Here is an 18222-nt window from a genome sequence, read left to right as displayed (position 1 = left end):
TCTTCCCACTGCCCTGTTGGTAGGCCAAGACCTGCTGAATGCATCTGAGGTCAATCTCAGCCGGGGCCAATAGAAGTGGGTGACAAGCATTGCAAAGGTCTTGTCTTCTCCGAAATGTTCTGCCAGAGGTACATCATGAGCCACTTCCAGAAGGAGGGCCCTGTAGAACTTGGGGACCACCAAAACATGGATTGCTCCAGGCTCAGGAACCTTGGGCTCGCTATACAGGACATCATTGTTCCAGTAAATCAGGAGTTCACCAGAGGTGTCGCCAGCTGCCTGGTCTTCAGCCTGATGCCGTAGGCCCTCAAGAGTAGGGCACTCTTTCTGAGCTTTGCAGAATTTCACCCTGGGATGGCCCCCTTCCACTTGCCAGATGGCCAGCTTAGGTAGGTCCTTCAGGGCATCAATGTCCTCCCCACTAGGTTCTGGGGCATCACCCACAGGCTCAGCCTCCTCCCAGACCATGGAAGCTTAGGAAAGGGTTTCCCATATCCCCTGCCCTTTTTTTTGGGCAGGTACTTGGGCCATTTTTCCAGGCTCCAGGTCCTCTTACGACTTCCTATTTGCCCTTTTAAATCACAAGGAGGGACAGGGGCTTGGAAGGTCCAGCATACAGGACCCAACCAATTATGCAAACCAAAGGAGTATGCTGTTCCTATGAGAGAAGGGAGAGAAGAGAGATGGGATGAGGGAAGTGTGTGTATACCAGGTGCTGGAAAGAGAGTGCGTACTAGCACTCGGATAGCTCCAATAAGGAGCAAGGGCCCTCACACACCCGAGGGTTGTCATGCTCTTTGTCAGATTCTTTTCTCGTTGCCGTCGTGAAGCTATGAATGTTATGAGAGAGCATATGTGTCGTGAGCAGAAGTGAAGTGAAGTGAATGTGGTCTAAAAATAGCTACAAGAGACTCCAAAGGTAATTTTATTCACTGGGTTCTTGTGCTATGCGTTACAATATCGACTAGTGAGTCCTGGACTGAAGGGGGGAGAATGATACCTGCTTCGGTCTAAAGAAATGTGTATGGTGTGTGGCTGGTCGACATATTTCATGCCCTATACTGTCCAAAAGGATCTAGGCATTTCATCAGGACCTAAATTACATCTACTACTTATAGGGATGACTATTGTTTGGTACTGCAAAAAAGTTACGTCCCCTGTAGTCTGGACTTAAAGAGTAATCCAAGTGTGTGATAAGTGAAAAAGGTAAAAATAATTGGCTACCTTCTTGAAGAAAGGCACCTTATTTGAGGAATTAATCTGCCCCAACCGTGACTGGCGAGGATGATCGCTGATTTAGCGATTGAAGAAACTTCACTGAAGTCTCTAGTTCACGCTGGACCTACCCGCATCTGGCTGTCACGGGAAGCCGGATGCGAGCATCCACACACATTACACATTTCTTTAGACTGATGCGGCTATAATTCATCCCCCTTTAGTCCATGACTCACTAGTTGATATTTTAACGCATAGCACAAGAACCCAGTGAATAAAAATTACCTTTGGTGTCTCTTGTAGCTATTTTTAGATCACATTCACTTCACTCCACCTCTACTCACGACACACAGAAGCCCTCTCATAACACCCATAGCTTCATGAACGCAACCAGAAAATAACTCCGGCAAAGACCCCCCTTGTGGGGCATGTTGGGCAGTGCACCGCCTGCCCAATGAGGAGCTGCTCAATGATGGAGCATGACACCCCTCGGGGTGTGTGAGGGCGCTTGCTCCTTATTGGAGGTATCCCAGAGCTAGTACGCACTCTCTTTCCAGCGCCTGGTATACACACACTTCCCTCTTCCCATCTCTCTTCTATCCCTTCTCTCATAGGAACAGCATGCTCCTTTGGTTTCCTAGTTGTGCTGCCATGGACAGTGTGGTTAGACACACCCACTCAGGCAACCCTAACATTACTAGTTGAGACCAGAGCTCCACCTTTATCCAGATGGTGTGCTCCATGTCATTACCAAGCAATCCACAGTCTTGGGTTGACTCATAGCTACCCCTAAGGAACCACCCTCATTTAAAGGGACTCGAGCCACAGGATAGTTAATCTCATGGTTGTCAGCTAGTATAGCCTGGTGGAATACGTTGGGAATGACCTGCTCTGAGGACACCAGATGACACCTGACAATAGTCGTGCTGACTCCTGTGTCCCTCAAAGCCTCCACCCTTTGACCATTGATAGTGGTCCACTGCCCATACTTTTTAGTGCTACTAGGCATGTGAGCCATGGGTACCGTCTGCCACACAGGACAGTAGGGTAACCTCTGCACTCGGCATCACACTAACTGGGGCAACCTCTTCCCCAAGTGCTACACTGGCCATCACTGTTGTCTGCACAACGGCTGGGGGCTTGTGTCTTTTGGGCAGTGCGAGTCCCCCTTGACGAGCCCGTACCTATAGCACTTATAGCGCTTAGGGAAAATACATCCTGAGGATTTCTTCTCAGTAAAACCACACTTTTTCTGGTCCGATTGGGACTCGGAATTCTTCCCCGGAGAACTGCGTTGGGGGCCTTTTGAGAACTCTTTACTTTTATTTTTCTCTCCACCTCTTCATACCCCAGATACCTTCTTGTGGACCCCAGTGGTGAGCCAGCGGTACTTCCTTGGCAAGCTCCATGGGGTCAGTGACCTTGGTATCTACCAGGTGTTTGTACAGCTCTGGAAAACAATGTATCCAAAGGGACTACTGAAGTGGATCACCAACACCAAAATCTTTACCTACCACGGTAATCTGTGAAATGCCGTATAACAAAATACTTGTCTACAGGCTTTAGCACGGTGTAATAACAATCTACTCTTGAAGGGCTACTTGCCAGAAAGATCAAACATATGCAATCTGGCATAACTGGTCTAGTGAAACAATAAGGCCTATCCCCTTTATTACTGGGTTCACGCTATTCCTAGCACAGGCTTACTGAAGGGTGCATAAACTGGCAACTATCATGATTACAGTTATAAAATTACAAATAAGTACCAAATTACATTTAGCAAAATAATACGCGACCCCTCTCAAAAGGACCTAACGAGGACTAAACCAGTGAATAGCTTCAACATGCAGATTTATTTTAGAAAGGGTCACCAACACCGAAACCCTTGCCTACGATGGTAATCTGTGCAACTTCTTGTAACAAAATACCTGCCTGCAGCCTGTAGTACAGCATGATAACAAGCCACAATTAAAGGCATATTGACTTTAACAAATGCTTTTCACAATAAAAAACAAGATCTGCTGCATTTGTCAAACCTTTGTATAATAAACAGATTACACATGTGGCACTGGACATAACGTGTACCAGTGAACTAATCAGGCCTATAACATTTTAATTTACTTGTCACCATAACCAACTCAGGCCTACAGTATCAAGCTGTAGCTTTCCCAAAAAGAAACCACCAGGTGTACAGGCATAAAATTACAGTTGGAAAAGCCTAACAAGGATGATCACAGTGCACACCTCCCATCCCCACAGTTCATCGCAGGGTGGACTAGCACCGAAACATTGGCCTACTGCTGTCATCTATGAAATGCTGTGCAACAATATACCTCTCTGCATGCTTCAATACGGAGTAATGACAATCCATCTTTAAAAGCCTATTGACTTTAACATATGATTTTCACAGTAAACAAACCAGTTCTTCTGGCTTTATTTTTACCTTTTCATAATAGAGAGATCAGCCATTCAGCCTTTATCATCTGCTCAACACCATAACCAACCCAATCCTGCATTTACTTCTGCCCAACAAAATGCTGTAATAAAGGTAAACCAAATGTGGGCGGGTCTAAGGCCCTCTCTCAGCTGTACTTCTGAAAGCTGCTTTTCAATTGATAAGGTCTGGCCAGAGCTATGCTATCAAATGTAAATGTTGTAGACTTGTAAAGCACACAGCTGCCCCAGCAACGGGGCGTCCCGGCGCTGTAAACCGCTGGGGAACCCATCCTGGCTTTCCCTGTGAGATGGTCCCTACTGGGCATCTCCAAGGTGAAGACAAGCATCCCCGGCGCTGATGGGGCCGTAAGTTGAAAGCAGACCCAATTACAGGACATTCCCCATAGCATGCCTTGAAAAGCTTCGAATGATGCAGTTTTCCAGGCGCACTACCGGGAATGTTTGTGAATTAGGAAAAATCATGAATCTGCGCACATGATTACTTCTACAGGTGCAGAGTTAAGATTCTATTTGTGAATCATGCTCCAAAATGTTTTTTTCATTTGATAAATAAGTATGTAAATACATGTTGTGTTTAATAAGAGAATGTCATTTACATAACATAATACTACATATGTGATTCATGAACACTTAGAACATGATTCCCAAATGATGAAGCATGTCACCTCTGGTGAGTGAGGGAATTCGTCCTGTAAAGGGATATGCCCATAGTTATATACTGTGAGGTATAGTCATAGGTCTAGAGCTGATAAATTGACTCTATGGTAACAGTGCTTGTATAAACTTTTTTCACAACACTTTGTTCATTGACCTCAGGATTTCGTACTGTGTATCGATATTTGCTATGGGGAATAAATCCTGTTGTGGTCATTAAATATTCCCTTAGACCCCCTCTTTCAGAACTGTATTGTTTTTTGGTCACTTAGAACAAACACCAGCAATTACTTTCAGCTTGCAATGTATTCTTAAACGTATGTAATGTTTTGTTTGCTATTCTTAATAAATGACTGCACAGAGACTGAGCAGATGCTTGGGAAGGGTAGCGCGGTAGCAAGCAGCAAGAGCTTAGGACGACTGAGCACGACTAAGTGGAGGACTGGTTTCTGAGTGATGTTCCCAAGGGCTTCCGGAGGTCGGAAGGGGAGGTAGGCCTGCGTTCGGTTGGGCCTCCTGGTGTCCTGGAAGATGGCCGAGTGAGCGCCAGAGAATGGGCCAGAGCCAGAGGTCTGCAGAGAAATGTTCTAAAAAGGGGTGGGTAATGAACGGATCGGCGAGAGGGGTCTTGGTTTCAGTTTGAGTCCTTTGGTTCACAGTTCACTTAAACCCCACCCCTTAGCGCCTTGAGACCCTCACGGGTGTGCTCTACAAATGCCTGATTGATTGACTGATTGCGTTCATCCTGATCAGCAAATTCTTTTGAAAAGAGACCTTCTTTAGCAGAGCCCTGTTGAGAGAAATCCAGTTCACCACATCTGAGCCATTACAGGGCATTGCTAATGTATGTTACATTGTTACCTCCCACGGAAGGGCTTTTGGCCCCTACTTTAGAATCTCCGACCGAATACTTGTTGCGATTCACCACTGTGGTATATTTTAATGTATATTTCACTGACAGAAGGTTTGAATTATTCCATGAAAAGAATGAGGGAGATCTAATGTCCAGTGCCACAATTTCTGATTTATAGTTTCGTGGATGGTATAACACGTTCAACACCCCCCTCCCCCCTGCATTATATTCATGGTGGGCAGAGCCACAACAGGGAAGGGGATGTGGTCCGTCGGCTTAAACTGCCGACTTTGGTGCTGGAAACCAGAGTTCGAGCTTCGAGGTCGCGTCCACATCCTGTGATTATGGGAAAATCACTTAATCTCCCCTTGCCTGAATGTGTACTGTAAATACGGTGTTCATGTAAAGCGCTCCAATTCCTTCGGGTCGAGTTCGCGCTATATAAATATGCAACAAAAGCAACAGCGACACCTACTGTCCCACAAATGTTCATTTAACCTGGCTTAAACTAGTCAACCTTGTTGAGGAAACAGGTAGTTTAAGTGCCCCAGATGCGCTCACTGTCACAAATGGAAGCGCTATTTCCTTTGTATGTGGTGATGTTTTGAGAGGGGAAATACTTGCTCTGCCTATGCTGGAATAATACTGCCAAAATACACAGCACAGTTTTGTAAAGATACCAACAAAATACAGGGCACAGTTCATAGCCTCTTCAATATGATTAATTTTATACACTTACTCCAAAATAATCCCATCCAAACAGAATATCTAGGCACTCAAAGACTAAGCTGATGGAATACAAATACACCTAGAGCTTTCAACAAAAGGTTTTATAAAAAAAGGTAATCAAACCTACGCCGTGAAATCACCGGACCAGTGAGTAGTTAGAAGAAGGATGACATGGGCGATTCCTCCGAGAAGCCCAGGTAAACCAAACGTAGCGTGAACTCCACATGTGTCATGAACCTGAAACACTGAATTCAGGCACGTCTAAAAAAGAACAGTTGTTACAGGTACATTTAATGATTTCTTCAACACAGTACAATTCAACAAAACAGGTAATATTCAGTGACAAGTCCATTCATTCAATAAACTTTTTTCGGTTTTTGTTTGGAAAACCATAAAAGTTACACAGATACAATACATAAAACAATTTGTACATCAATACAGAATTTAAAAGAAAAGGTCCAGAACCGCAAATAGATCTTGCTAAAAACACATCTTGACATACAGAATTTACAAATCCATACAAATCCTCGATTTCACTGATGCGTTTAAAAACCTACTATAAAGAAAATACAATCATCCTTCAACAATTGGAGATACACAAGAGCTGGTCCGACTTGTCTAAAATTCATCTTTTTTAAAATAGGAACAAAAAAAGCCTGCGAGGAAATTCATACAGTTTACAAAAAAACACAAAGTGCAGCAAATCCTGCAGAGACTTTCCGTCGCAGCCGCAGGTAGCTAACACTTGGCCTCTGTTAACCCCCTTAGGTCTAGCTAGCAAAAGATGAAATAAATTCATCCGAAACCTGGTTAAAAGGAATTTCTCGTGTGTAGACAGTGGCCCCATAAGATAAGGTTCCGTCAATGACGTTGATTTAAGCCATGGGTACTCATAGTACGGCCCGCGGGCCGCTGGCGGCCCGTCAAGCCTTCCCTGGCGGCCCGCGGACCTTGCAGACATCGTACCTGTGCAACCACCGCCAGTTGCAGCAGCGCGGACCGGGCGGGCGATTCTTTTAAAAGCCAAGTCACTTGTTAATGAGGCTTTGTTGTATTTCACCTCTTCTTAGCGCCCCTGCATCTCCCCTCTGAATGAGTGGAGATGCAGGGGCGCTAAGAAGAGATGAAATACAACAAAGCCTCATTAACAAGTGACTTGGCCTTTAAAAGACCTGTGAAGTACTTGGGCGCGGCGGCGGTTTGGATTCCAGGGAAGCTGACTCAGCGCGCGCCGTAGAAGTGCTGTGATATCTGAGACCGACTATCACACAGCGATTGTCAGACTCACATGGGCACCAGCCCCTCCCTGGCTTTGGGATCTGGGCACGCTGCCTCTGCCAGTATGTGAGATCTGTAGGTGTGTGCACACAACCCCTTCCAAAATGTGAAATCTATGTACACAGCATGCAAGCCCTGAGATCTGTGACTGGCTGTGAGATGTATGTCGCCAGTCCCTATCAGACTGTTAGATTTATGTACACTACACGCCCTTACCAGATTCTGCGAACTGTGCCTGACCGTGAGTTGTGTGCACACAGTCCCACCTATGCTTTGAGATCTGTGCCTGGCTGTGAGATGTGTGCACACATCCAGCAATGCGCTGAGATATGTTCCTGACTCTGAGGCATGTGTATGCAGCCCAGCCATGCGGTGAAATCTGTGCCTGGCTGTGAAGCCCGTGTATGCAGCCCCAGCCATGCGGTGGCATCCGTGCCTGCCTGTGAGATGTGTGCACACAGCCCCAGCAACGCGCTGATATCTGTGCCTGACTGAGATGTGTGCGAACAGCCCAAGTAATGCGCTGAGATATGTGCCTGGCTGTGAGGCCCGTGCATGCAGCCCCTGCCAGGTGCTGCCAGTCTGCAGATTCCTGTGTACCTAAAAGTGACACTACCTACTGAAGGAGGAGGGGCGCTAGGATGAGGGAGTCTGTAATGCTCGGATTGTGGTCATTAAAGAAGTGTCATAGCCAGTGTATCATGACCCCTATTGCAAGGAAGGCGGTCGGCCCCCTATGTTCTCTGTTTGAACTGTAAAATACAGCAATATTCATGGTTCCGCCGACCTTTGAAGCTGGTGTGGCTGAACCTGCTGCACAAATGGAAGCTCCACCCCTGAATTAAAGAACGATGCTTCTGGGTGATAAGCTGCACATGCATGGACTCTGAATCCTGGGGGCACAGGATGGACATGAACCTGGCAAGGGTCAGTGTCATGAAACAGGGAAAGCAGAAACACACAGTTAAGGCATGAAAAGAAGAAGAAAATGCATAGCTAGCAGAAAGAGAGTGGCGTGAGAGGTAAGATGGTGGAGAAAGGGAGAGGGGAAAGGAGAGGGAAAGAAGAGGATAAGGAGAGCGGAAGATGGAGAAACACAATTGGGATGGGCTGAGGAAGGTTTTGGGAGGAGATATGATATAACAAGCATTTGCAAGGCAATAGGTCTCGCATTTACGCAAGTTTGAGCTATTGACATTGCAAATAACAAAGCCTTTTATTTTTGTTTTAGTTTTTAAAACAGAAATAAAAGGCATTGTCGTTTACAGTGCCAATAGCTTAAACTCTCGTAAATGCGAGACCTATTGCATTGCGAAGGTGTCTGCTGCAGGGGCCTGTGTTCAACCTCAAGGTCACAGTTTTTTTTTTGCTCTAGCCCCGCCCCCTCCCCCACTGACCCCGCCCCCACCGGTGCGGCCCTCTGCCACAAACCACACTGTAAATTTGGCCCCCGAGAGAAAGTTTGTGAGTACCCCTGATTTAAGCGTTAGATGCAATCGGACACTCGGTTTCTGAACCTCCACAGCTTCTCGGTCTACTTTCCTTCGATTCAGAAAGGCAGTCTTGGTTAGTTCTACATCCTTTCTGGTAATAGCATCAGGATTGTAAAATAAGTCTCCCCGCCCAATCCATTCAATCTCACTTTTGATGTATTTAAACCAGGGGATACGAGCCGAGTTATCTAGGGTCATACATTCTCTTAAAATCAGATGGGTGAGGGTTAGATCTTCATTCAGCCAACACTTTAACCAGAAAATCAACGGACGCAGGGCAAGAGCATTACTTAGGTAGGAGACCCCCAATTCTTTGTGGACCGCTAAATTAGATGTTCCACGTGGAACACATAATAAGCGTTTCAAAAAATCATTTTCCACTACCTGGAGGGGATCTGCAGCAATTTAACCCCACATTTCACCACCATAGGTAGCTATGGCCAAGCTTTTAGCTTGGTACACTTGCAGCATTGCTCCCATCGGTCTCTTCCCTATTTTGGAAGCAAAGTTAAAAATTGCTGCATTAGCCCGAGCCAGGTCCCCTTTTTTCTTCTGGATTAGGGGGCCCCACATAAAATGATCATCAAATAAAACCCCTAAATAGGAAAATACATTTGTACGGGGGATCTTAGCAGCGCCAACACTAAACTGGAAGCTCTTTTTCGTTTGTTGCCCAACTTTCATGAGGTAGGACTTCGAGTTATTAATGGCCAGGTCCCGTTCTGGCATGAAACTCGAGAATGCGGTCAAAAGGGATTGTAAACCCCGTTCAGTCCGAGATATTAGGACGGTGTCGTCCGCATAAAGCAGGACTGGAATGCCCCGCCGTCCTATACAGGGAAAATCAACACCTGTTGCCCTTAGTACACTATCCAATTCATTTATATAAAAGTTAAATAAAAAAGGTGCCAGGATGCATCTCTGCCGGACTCCACTGTTCATCTCAAAGTCCCTGGAGACCTGTAGATCCTGTGAGAACCTAACATTAGCTTTGGTGGAAATATGCAGGTCCTTAAGAAAGTTAACGATGCCGCTCTCCACCCCCATTGCCCTCATGGACTGCCACAGCTTGTCCCTGTTTACAAAGTCAAACGCAGATGACAAGTTCATGAAGGCAAGGTGAATAGATCCGGTACGAGCAACCGTATACTTGCTCAGTATTATTGATAGATTAAGACACTGAGCAATAGTACAGCGTCCCGGCCGGAACCCATACTGGACATCCGACATGATCTTATGCTCGTCTGCCCAAGTTGATAGTCTCTTTAGGAGAATACGACCTATCACTTTAACCACAGAGTCAATAAGCGAAATCGGTCTATAACAATGGGTACTATTTCTGTTACCCTTAAAAACAGGGACTATGGTTGAAGATGCCCAAGACTTCGGGCAACCACTCTTTGCTGCTGCATTAAAAACTTTTTCCAGTATTGGTGCCCAGAAAGGAGGGTCTGCCTTGAATAAGTCTGGGGGGATCCCGTCTGGCCCTGGTGCTTTATTGTTGGATAGACCTGTGATGCCATCCACGATCTCCCCACTACCAAAGGTTAATACCAGATCCTTAGTAGCCCCGCTTTTTTTAGGGTTAGGCACCTGAAGGCAATCAAACATAGATTTAAAATAAACTACCCACTCCTCCTCTGTAATGTGTGAATCTAGGGTCCCCCCCCCTTCCTGGTCAAAAAGGGGCCTATTCACTATGCTCCAGAACTTCGAGCTGGACTTGGGAGTGCTAGAATCGATCAGCTCCCTCCAAGCTTCCTCCTTCAAACTACCCTTTCGCTTGGCCAGTGCTGGCTTATAATCCTTTCGACAAGCACATACCTCGTACTGGATTCTTGGTTTGGCTGATAGAGCTCCCCTCAGCCTTTTTGCTGCTTTGGAGCAGTGGGAGTCGAACCATCTGGGACCATGTGCAACATTTCTGTTAGCTGGGACGATTAAAATTTCACCAACTTTTCGCACCAACGATTCATAAGCACAGAGAACCAGACTAGAGGGGGCACCCTCCACAGTGCACAATAATAATTCATGGGCGCAGGATGTTTTTACTTCATTATAAAATTTGGCAGGGGACACCTGAGACCACTTTAATCTACGCTTGCCATCCATCGCTCTCAAGGGTCCCCTGGATAAAACAACCCCTGTCTTGGCTAATAGTGGGCCCGTTATGTGAACTGTTAATGGGTTATGATCACTGAATTCGCTCTCCACAATATCAAAGCCATGGAAAGAGAATTGCAATGAGGAGGAAATTAGGATAAAGTCGATAAATCACCCCCTACCATGCCCTTTAGAGGTTGGCACAGAAAACTTAGAGTGTGGGTCAGTTAAAGACATTAAAGCCTCCAAATCATTCACCATATTGTTCAGTAGTTCCCCCTGGATCTGGTGTTCAAAGTGAAAACCCCTCATAAGCGGGCAGCCCAGGTCAGAGGTACAAGACAATGTTGGGTTACCACAAGGGTATATATTAAAGTCCCCAGTAACCAGGCGGTTATGTCAAACAAGATCCCAGTGATTTTCTTATGAACATCCCCAGGGTAGTGATGTTACAGGCTAATCCCCCATCTGGTTTCTCCCCTTTTTACTATCAGAGCCAAAATTCCGGTATGGGTGGTTGGCAATACCTGAGTCTTACAGTCAACAGCTATCGAGATGTATACAACTAGACCACCCTTTGGTCTACCACTCACCGATGGAGTGGTCGGGACCAAAAAAAGCCATGTCGCCTTCCAGAAACAGGTCACAGTCAACTGACCAGATTTCCTGAAGGCTAATTACCGAAAACGGACTTACGTATTGTACCCACAGAGGGTCATGAAGCTTATTTGCCAATCCAGCAATATTCCAAGATAAGAGGTTGTTAGGTCTAACATCTAAAGGCCTTGAAGCCACCTCCACTGGGGACTCAGAGGGAACCACCAGGTCCAGCTCAGGGGTTAGTCAATCACAATCCTCCAGACCAGTTAAAACAGCAAATCGGTTGTTAGATGTCATAAAAAGGTCAGTACCAATCTGCCGGTCCAATTCCAAGGGTGGGTGAACCCTGGGAATTGGCTGTTGCCTAGATGCTGGTCTATCTGACCACCCACCTCCGAGGAATACTCTGGGGACATTTTCAATCATGACCCTGGGCGGACCTGGCTTGTAGAAGTAACCCAAAGGTAAAGCCCTAATGCCCGATCCCTGTAAGGGCAAGCGGCCGTAATCCCCAGTTAAGATACGGCCAGCAGTATAAGGGTTATCAAAATTTATAATCATGCTATCGCCAGAGCCCATTTTGCGTGTACTCCCTATCCAGCTGACCCTGTGAGCCATAAGGATATTTCTAATCAGCCCAACCCCTAGGGGAGTGTTATGATTAAACCAGTGAGTAACTTTGTTTAACAACTGCCCATAATCTTCTTTAACTCCTTTAGGGAGGGAAGGAACACTCTCCAGAACCACTACGTATGGGGTAGATTCAGGTGGAAGGTCAATAACAGGGAGACTTATTAGCTGTGTGTCCCTTTCCTCTGGCCTCCTTGCCTTTTGAGCCACAGATGATCCTGCTCTAGGGGGAGACTTGCATGAAATTTCTGGGATATCTACCCTGTCAGTTCTATTGGTTCTGGAGCTACTCTTGTCTCCCAACTCACTATTCACTGCAGGCCTCTCCACTGAGCCTACCCCTACTCCATTACCCCCAGTGGGAATGGGGTCTTTACTAGTGTTTGTGCTAACTAAAACTGTGTCCGGCGTGTTGCGGCCCATCAACCCTTCTAATTTTAGCAACCTGTCTTCTACTGAACCAATTTTTTGAAAGATTGGATCTAGTAAAGTGGACATCATAGTTTCCAACCTGCCCCAAAAGCTTACCTCCTGTGTGCTATCGATGGGTTGGCTCGACAATATCTGGTTCATCTGAATAGGGAGACCCTCTCTACAATATTCGTGGTGGGCGCATCTATTGTCTTCCTCCCCGATGTGCCCTGGGCGGATTTGTTTAGATTGGTTAAGCCCCGCTTCTTCCCTTTTACAGTCGGCGGATTGATGGTACCAGTTAACTTGAGCTTTGCCTTCTGCCCTCTTGTTGTGGTTTTGGATTTAACAGGACTTGGTTCTTGTTCCAGAGATGAGCAAGAGACCGAGTCTCTCACCACAGCTGGAGCAATGAATGGAGACTGGCTCAGCCGGAATATGGAAGCCTCCTCCTGATTTAGGTCCATTTGCGAATCAGAGGTTGCGGGGGTTAGGGAGAGTCTGCCTTGTGAGAGGTGGAGTTCAAGAGAGAGCCTGCGTTCTGTAAGTTTAATGAGGGCTGATTCTGCCCTCAAGATAAAGGCATCTAAGGTTCCTGCCACACTTTTCCCCAGGTTTGGCTTCTGCCTGTTCATATTGATTAACTCAGTAAACACTGAAATAATTTACGTATATCTCATCAGGGATACCAAGTCAAGTTTAAAACAAGGTGCCTTGTGCAGGGAACAAAGTGTGAAATGCAATACAGTACTCGAGCTCGATCTAGCTACCTTTTAAAAACTCAACAGAGTCTTAAATTAGCACACAGAGAAGACATAAAATACATGTGAGTTGTGTAGCAGCAATTGTATAAAAACGTAATACAGATAATGACCCAAAAGTGCAAAAATCAATGCCAGTCTGTGGAAATTTAGCTTGTAACTGAACATTATCTGCGCCATCTTGCCTCTCCCCAGTGCCACGCACAGCGAACGCAAGGCCGCCATTTTAGGCACCCCACTCTCTCTCCCCGCTCATTGCCGATCACCAGCGCGCCACTCAGGCGCTGCGAACATCCCCCGCGCGCTGGCCACCCCCGCTCTCTCATACATGGGCCGTAAAACCTCTCCTTCTGCGCGACCCTGCCATGGAACCACATCCCACGCCTGACCGACATCCCATACATGGTCATGCATCTCTTTGATAACCCCCTTCCTCTGCGCCCCATTGTCCGAACCGGTCCCAGGCCATCACCTAGCCCTGCGGATGCAGTTTATTGCCCCTACTGTAAGGGAAACACCCCACATCAAAGGGATTACAGTAGATCAAGGCCCCCCACCCCCTGAGACCCGACCGGTCACACACACCCCCGGGAATTGGCGGAATGTCCAGCTGTGTGATAGCCATCTCCTACTGTGGGTGGGGTGGGAACTTCTACTGTAGCTATGCGTGGGATCGGATCTGAGCCGGGGATTCTGAGGATGTTCTTTCATGCATCAAAGTGATCTCAAGAATGTGCCATGTAGGATAACCCTGCAATAAAGTCATAAACGTGTGTATAAGAGACCAGGTCTCAGAGATGCAGTTAGAGCACCTCGTGACGATACTTCGCTGTCTGATCTGATGTGTTCCACTCCGACGGAATAAAACTTTGTTTCCTGCCTTCCAGTCTCCGGCGCCTGCCTCTTTATTGGTTTAGCATCGAATGGTATAAGAGGCGATTACCGCCGGGCAATACTTGAAAGGTTATCGACTACGACTGCCGCTACCATTTAACAATTGGCGTCCCAAGCGTGGGGCCCATCAGCGACACGTGGATCCAGTGGGAGAGGTCCCGACGACAGAGTGAACGACTGCAACGATCGGGAGAGCTCCTGCCCGATAGACCCTCGTCTGGCAGCCGATCATCCGAACTTCACTGGTTCCGAACAGACCTCTCTCGAGTGATCTACGGTCCTGACTGGGAACCATCAGGAGTGCCGCGGCAATAACGGAGAGTAGAGGACGATCGGGCGCTGGAGGCGGAAGACGAGAAACTGCCCACGCGGTCCGGGTAAGGTCGTGATACACGACAAATTGCGAAACGATTGATTGATTGATTGAAAAATACTAGTATTGCTTATTGATTGTTCTCTTTGAGATATTCGCTGTCTACAAACGGGGAGGAGTAGAAATACTCTCTCTCTCTCCCTTTGCAAATAGTGAAGGGTAGGTAACGCAGACTTTTGTCCCCGTTGTAACCCGTCGTGCCTATCTTTATCTCCCCACTGATTGATTGTCCGAACATTGATTGTTTTGAAGGATAGTGCTCTTTGAGATATTCTCTGTTTGCAAATAACGTAGAATAGAAATATTCTGTCTAGTCTTTGCAAATAGTTAAGGGTAGGTAACGCAGACTTTTGTCCCCATTGTAACCCGTCGTGCCTATCTTTATCTCCCCATTGATTGATTGATTGTCCGAACACTAGTTGTTCGATATTGGTTCTTTGGAGGTATTCTCTGCTTACAAATAACGAGGAATAGAGATATTCTGTCTAGTCTTTGCAAGCAGTGAAAAGATAGGTAGTGCTGACTTTTGTCCCCGTTGAAACCCGTCATGCCTATCTTCTCCCCACTGATTGGTAGTTGGTTCTGCCCGGACCGCTTATTAGAGGTGAACCATCCGGCTCCACTGGAGGGCACCCCTAATAAGGACATGTTCACTAAATATGGACTAGTCGCCGTAGCTTATAGCAAGCTATGGCATAAATATACAAAGAAGGACCCCGAGAGTCAGTGGCCACTGATGGGATCCTTCGACGACCATAAGATAAAAATGCTAGAAATAGCTCTGCGTAGCAATAAGACGACGCCTACTATGCTTGACAGTATCGGCATGTGGCGCAAAGAAGCAACACAACGTAAAAAGAGGGAAGAAGTAAAAGCAGAAAAGGAATTACGAAAGGCAGCTCACGTTGCCGCTAGAAAGTTAGAAGAAGAAATAAAGGAGAGAAGGGAAACTAAACTAAGACAGGAGCCCGAAACATCAGGCCAGTACCCTGTTAGGACCCCCTCTATGCTCCACCCTGAGTTGTCCTCTAAGCAACGAACGAATGACGAATTACTATTAGGTCCCCCGATCATTTACATGCCCCCTCCATGCGCACCCTCCCAATCGGTAGTGCAACACCCACAACCCCCAAACACAAGCGAAAGCAGTACAGGGGCCTCGGTCCTCACGGCCTCCGCGCCGGCCGAGCCTCTTGTACTGAACACAACGTTGGCAATAACGTTGGATGACCCTGAGATGAGAAAGAAAGATTCCACCAGAATGAATCGACTAACAAAGGATGAACGAGCAGGAATCGACAAGATAGTAGGGACACTGGTGGAGCGAAAGGAAAGTGAGGAGTATATAACAGACGTGTATAACTCGTATGCCGACAACCGCAGACGACACTTTGTCGTACGACTTTGTTATCACGCCCTGAATACATATGAGGATAGGTACCACGATAAAGGTCCCGAAGGCTTAGCGGCCCTATATAGGAAGGTAGACATTGGGGAAGAAGGAGAGGGCGATGTGATGAACCTCTTCACTCGTACACTCGAGGTCTATCGACACCTTAAAGAGCACAGACAGACAACCAAAGCAGAAACTCCCATAGCGACTAAGCCCCAGGCAGGAAGGACTGATACCATGATGCCCATCAAAGAAGCCGCCCCCTACTGGGTCCCCCCACGAGGTCAGGGAACACATGACGACATCAACCACCAAGATGCGAAGGGAAGGGTTGTATATAATTGGGTCTACCAGCCATGGGACCGACAAGACATTTTGACCTTTAGAAAAACTCTACCCGACTTAAGAAAGAACCCGACTGCCTTCTACACCGAACTAGGTACAGCCTTAGGTTCAACAATAATGACTTTAGCAGATATCGACTTGTTCTTCGGGTTATGTCTGCCGGCTGATGTGTGGAAGCAAATCCGGAAAGTTGACCACGCTGAGCCATTCGGATATACCTGGGTACAACTCGATACCATAGATAAACAGCGAGAACCGGGACAGAAACCCCCGAAAGCCATATTGGAGCTCCCAGACAAGATTGTACAGAAGTTGAAGACTCTAATCCCAGAAAGAAAGGTAGACTGGTCGATAGTGACGGCTTGTCGCCAGAAACCCCAGGAGGATGTGTCTGAATACTTCTCTCGATTCGAGACTGTGTTTTCCGATTATAGTGGCCAGGACATGACCACCGCAACCGGACGGGGAACAACCTTTACAACGCAACTTTTACAACGCACTACACTTACAACGCATTTTTTACAACGCACAATCCATTACAACGCATACCATTACAACGCATAATATAGTAATTTTTACCCCTATACTATCCAACACTTACTCTACTGTTGCACCCCCTGGAGTTAGAATAGTAATTTTTACCCCTATACTATCCAACACTTACCCTACTGTTGCACCCCCCTTGAGTTAGAATAGTAATTTTTACCCCTATACTATCCAACACTTACTCTACTGTTGCACCCCCTGGAGTTAGAATAGTAATTTTTACCCCTATACTATCCAACACTTACCCTACTGTTGCACCCCCTGGAGTTAGAATAGTAATTTTTACCCCTATACTATCCAACACTTACCCTACTGTTGCACCCCCTGGAGTTAGAATAGTAATTTTTACCCCTATACTATCCAACACTTACCCTACTGTTGCACCCCCTGGAGTTAGAATAGTAATTTTTACCCCTATACTATCCAACACTTACCCTACTGTTGCACCCACTGGAGTTAGAATAGTAATTTTTACCCCTATACTATCCAACACTTTCCCTACTGTTGCACTCCCTGGAGTTAGAATAGTAATTTGTACCCCTATACTATCCAACATTTACCCTACTGTTGCACCCCCTGGAGTTAGAATAGTAATTTTTAACCCTATACTATCCAACACTTACCCTACTGTTGCACCCCCTGGAGTTAGAATAGTAATTTTTACCCCTATACTATCTAATACTTACCTTAAATGCAATTTAATATTATGCGTTGTAATGGTATGCGTTGTAAAGGTAGTATGCGTTGTAATGGAAATGCGTTGTAAAGGTAGTTTTTAAAAATGCGTTGTAGTGTCCCGCGTTGTAATGTCATGCGTTGTAATGGATTGTGCGTTGTAAAAAATGCGTTGTAAGTGCATGCGTTGTAAAAGTGTGCGTTGTAACGACATACATCCCAACCGGACATCACCTCTTTGTCCAGAATTATGTGAAGGGTCTGTCACAAGAAGTCTCCCAGAAGCTACAGACCAGCGAGAGTAGTTGGGCAGCCTCCAAACCCGCAGCAATCCTCCAGATGGCCCAATACTACGAAAACCAAAAGAATGAGAACGATAGGGCATCAGAGAGGAAGAAAAAGGAACTGAAGGAGAGGGTAATGATAGCACAGTTGCAAGGGGTGACCATTGGAAGGGAACCCCCAAAAGGGAATTACCAACCAACCGCCCCTAGAAAGCTACCCCCTAGAGACCATACACCTGCACCCTACAAGGGACGGCGAGACTTAGATGGGAACCAATGTGCGTTCTGTAGAGGGTTCGGACACTGGAAATCCCAGTGCCCGGTCCTTCTGGAATTGAACAAAAATAGGGACCCCAGAGACACAGCATATGACCCCAGAAATAGAGGACAGGGACGAGGGTACACGAACGACGCCATCAACGACAGGCCAGGCAGACCAAACACCTTTGATCGCCCCCGACAAAACCAGTGTCAGCAGTCCGACTATGAAAGCACCCATGACTTCGCATAGGACCGCCAGGGGCAAGG

The 18222-nt window shown here is 46.6% G+C and overlaps 1 protein-coding gene across 1 annotated transcript in view; it reads right to left on the bottom strand.

The window, feature by feature from the left end:
* The window catches only part of LOC146857316 (RH-like protein IC), a 382142-nt gene that overhangs the window by 98190 nt on the left and 265730 nt on the right, over positions 1-18222 (bottom strand). The window contains exon 7 of the mRNA XM_085647814.1: positions 6036-6169. Within this exon, the coding sequence (XP_085503940.1) occupies positions 6036-6169 (134 nt within the window). The remainder of the gene's footprint in view (positions 1-6035; positions 6170-18222) is intronic.

This window comes from Triturus cristatus, chromosome 3_2, assembly GCF_964204655.1.
Source record: "Triturus cristatus chromosome 3_2, aTriCri1.1, whole genome shotgun sequence".
NCBI lineage: Eukaryota > Metazoa > Chordata > Amphibia > Caudata > Salamandridae > Triturus > Triturus cristatus.
The sequence above is the reverse complement of the archived record's forward strand: the minus strand, read 5'-3'. Positions and strand labels throughout refer to the sequence as shown.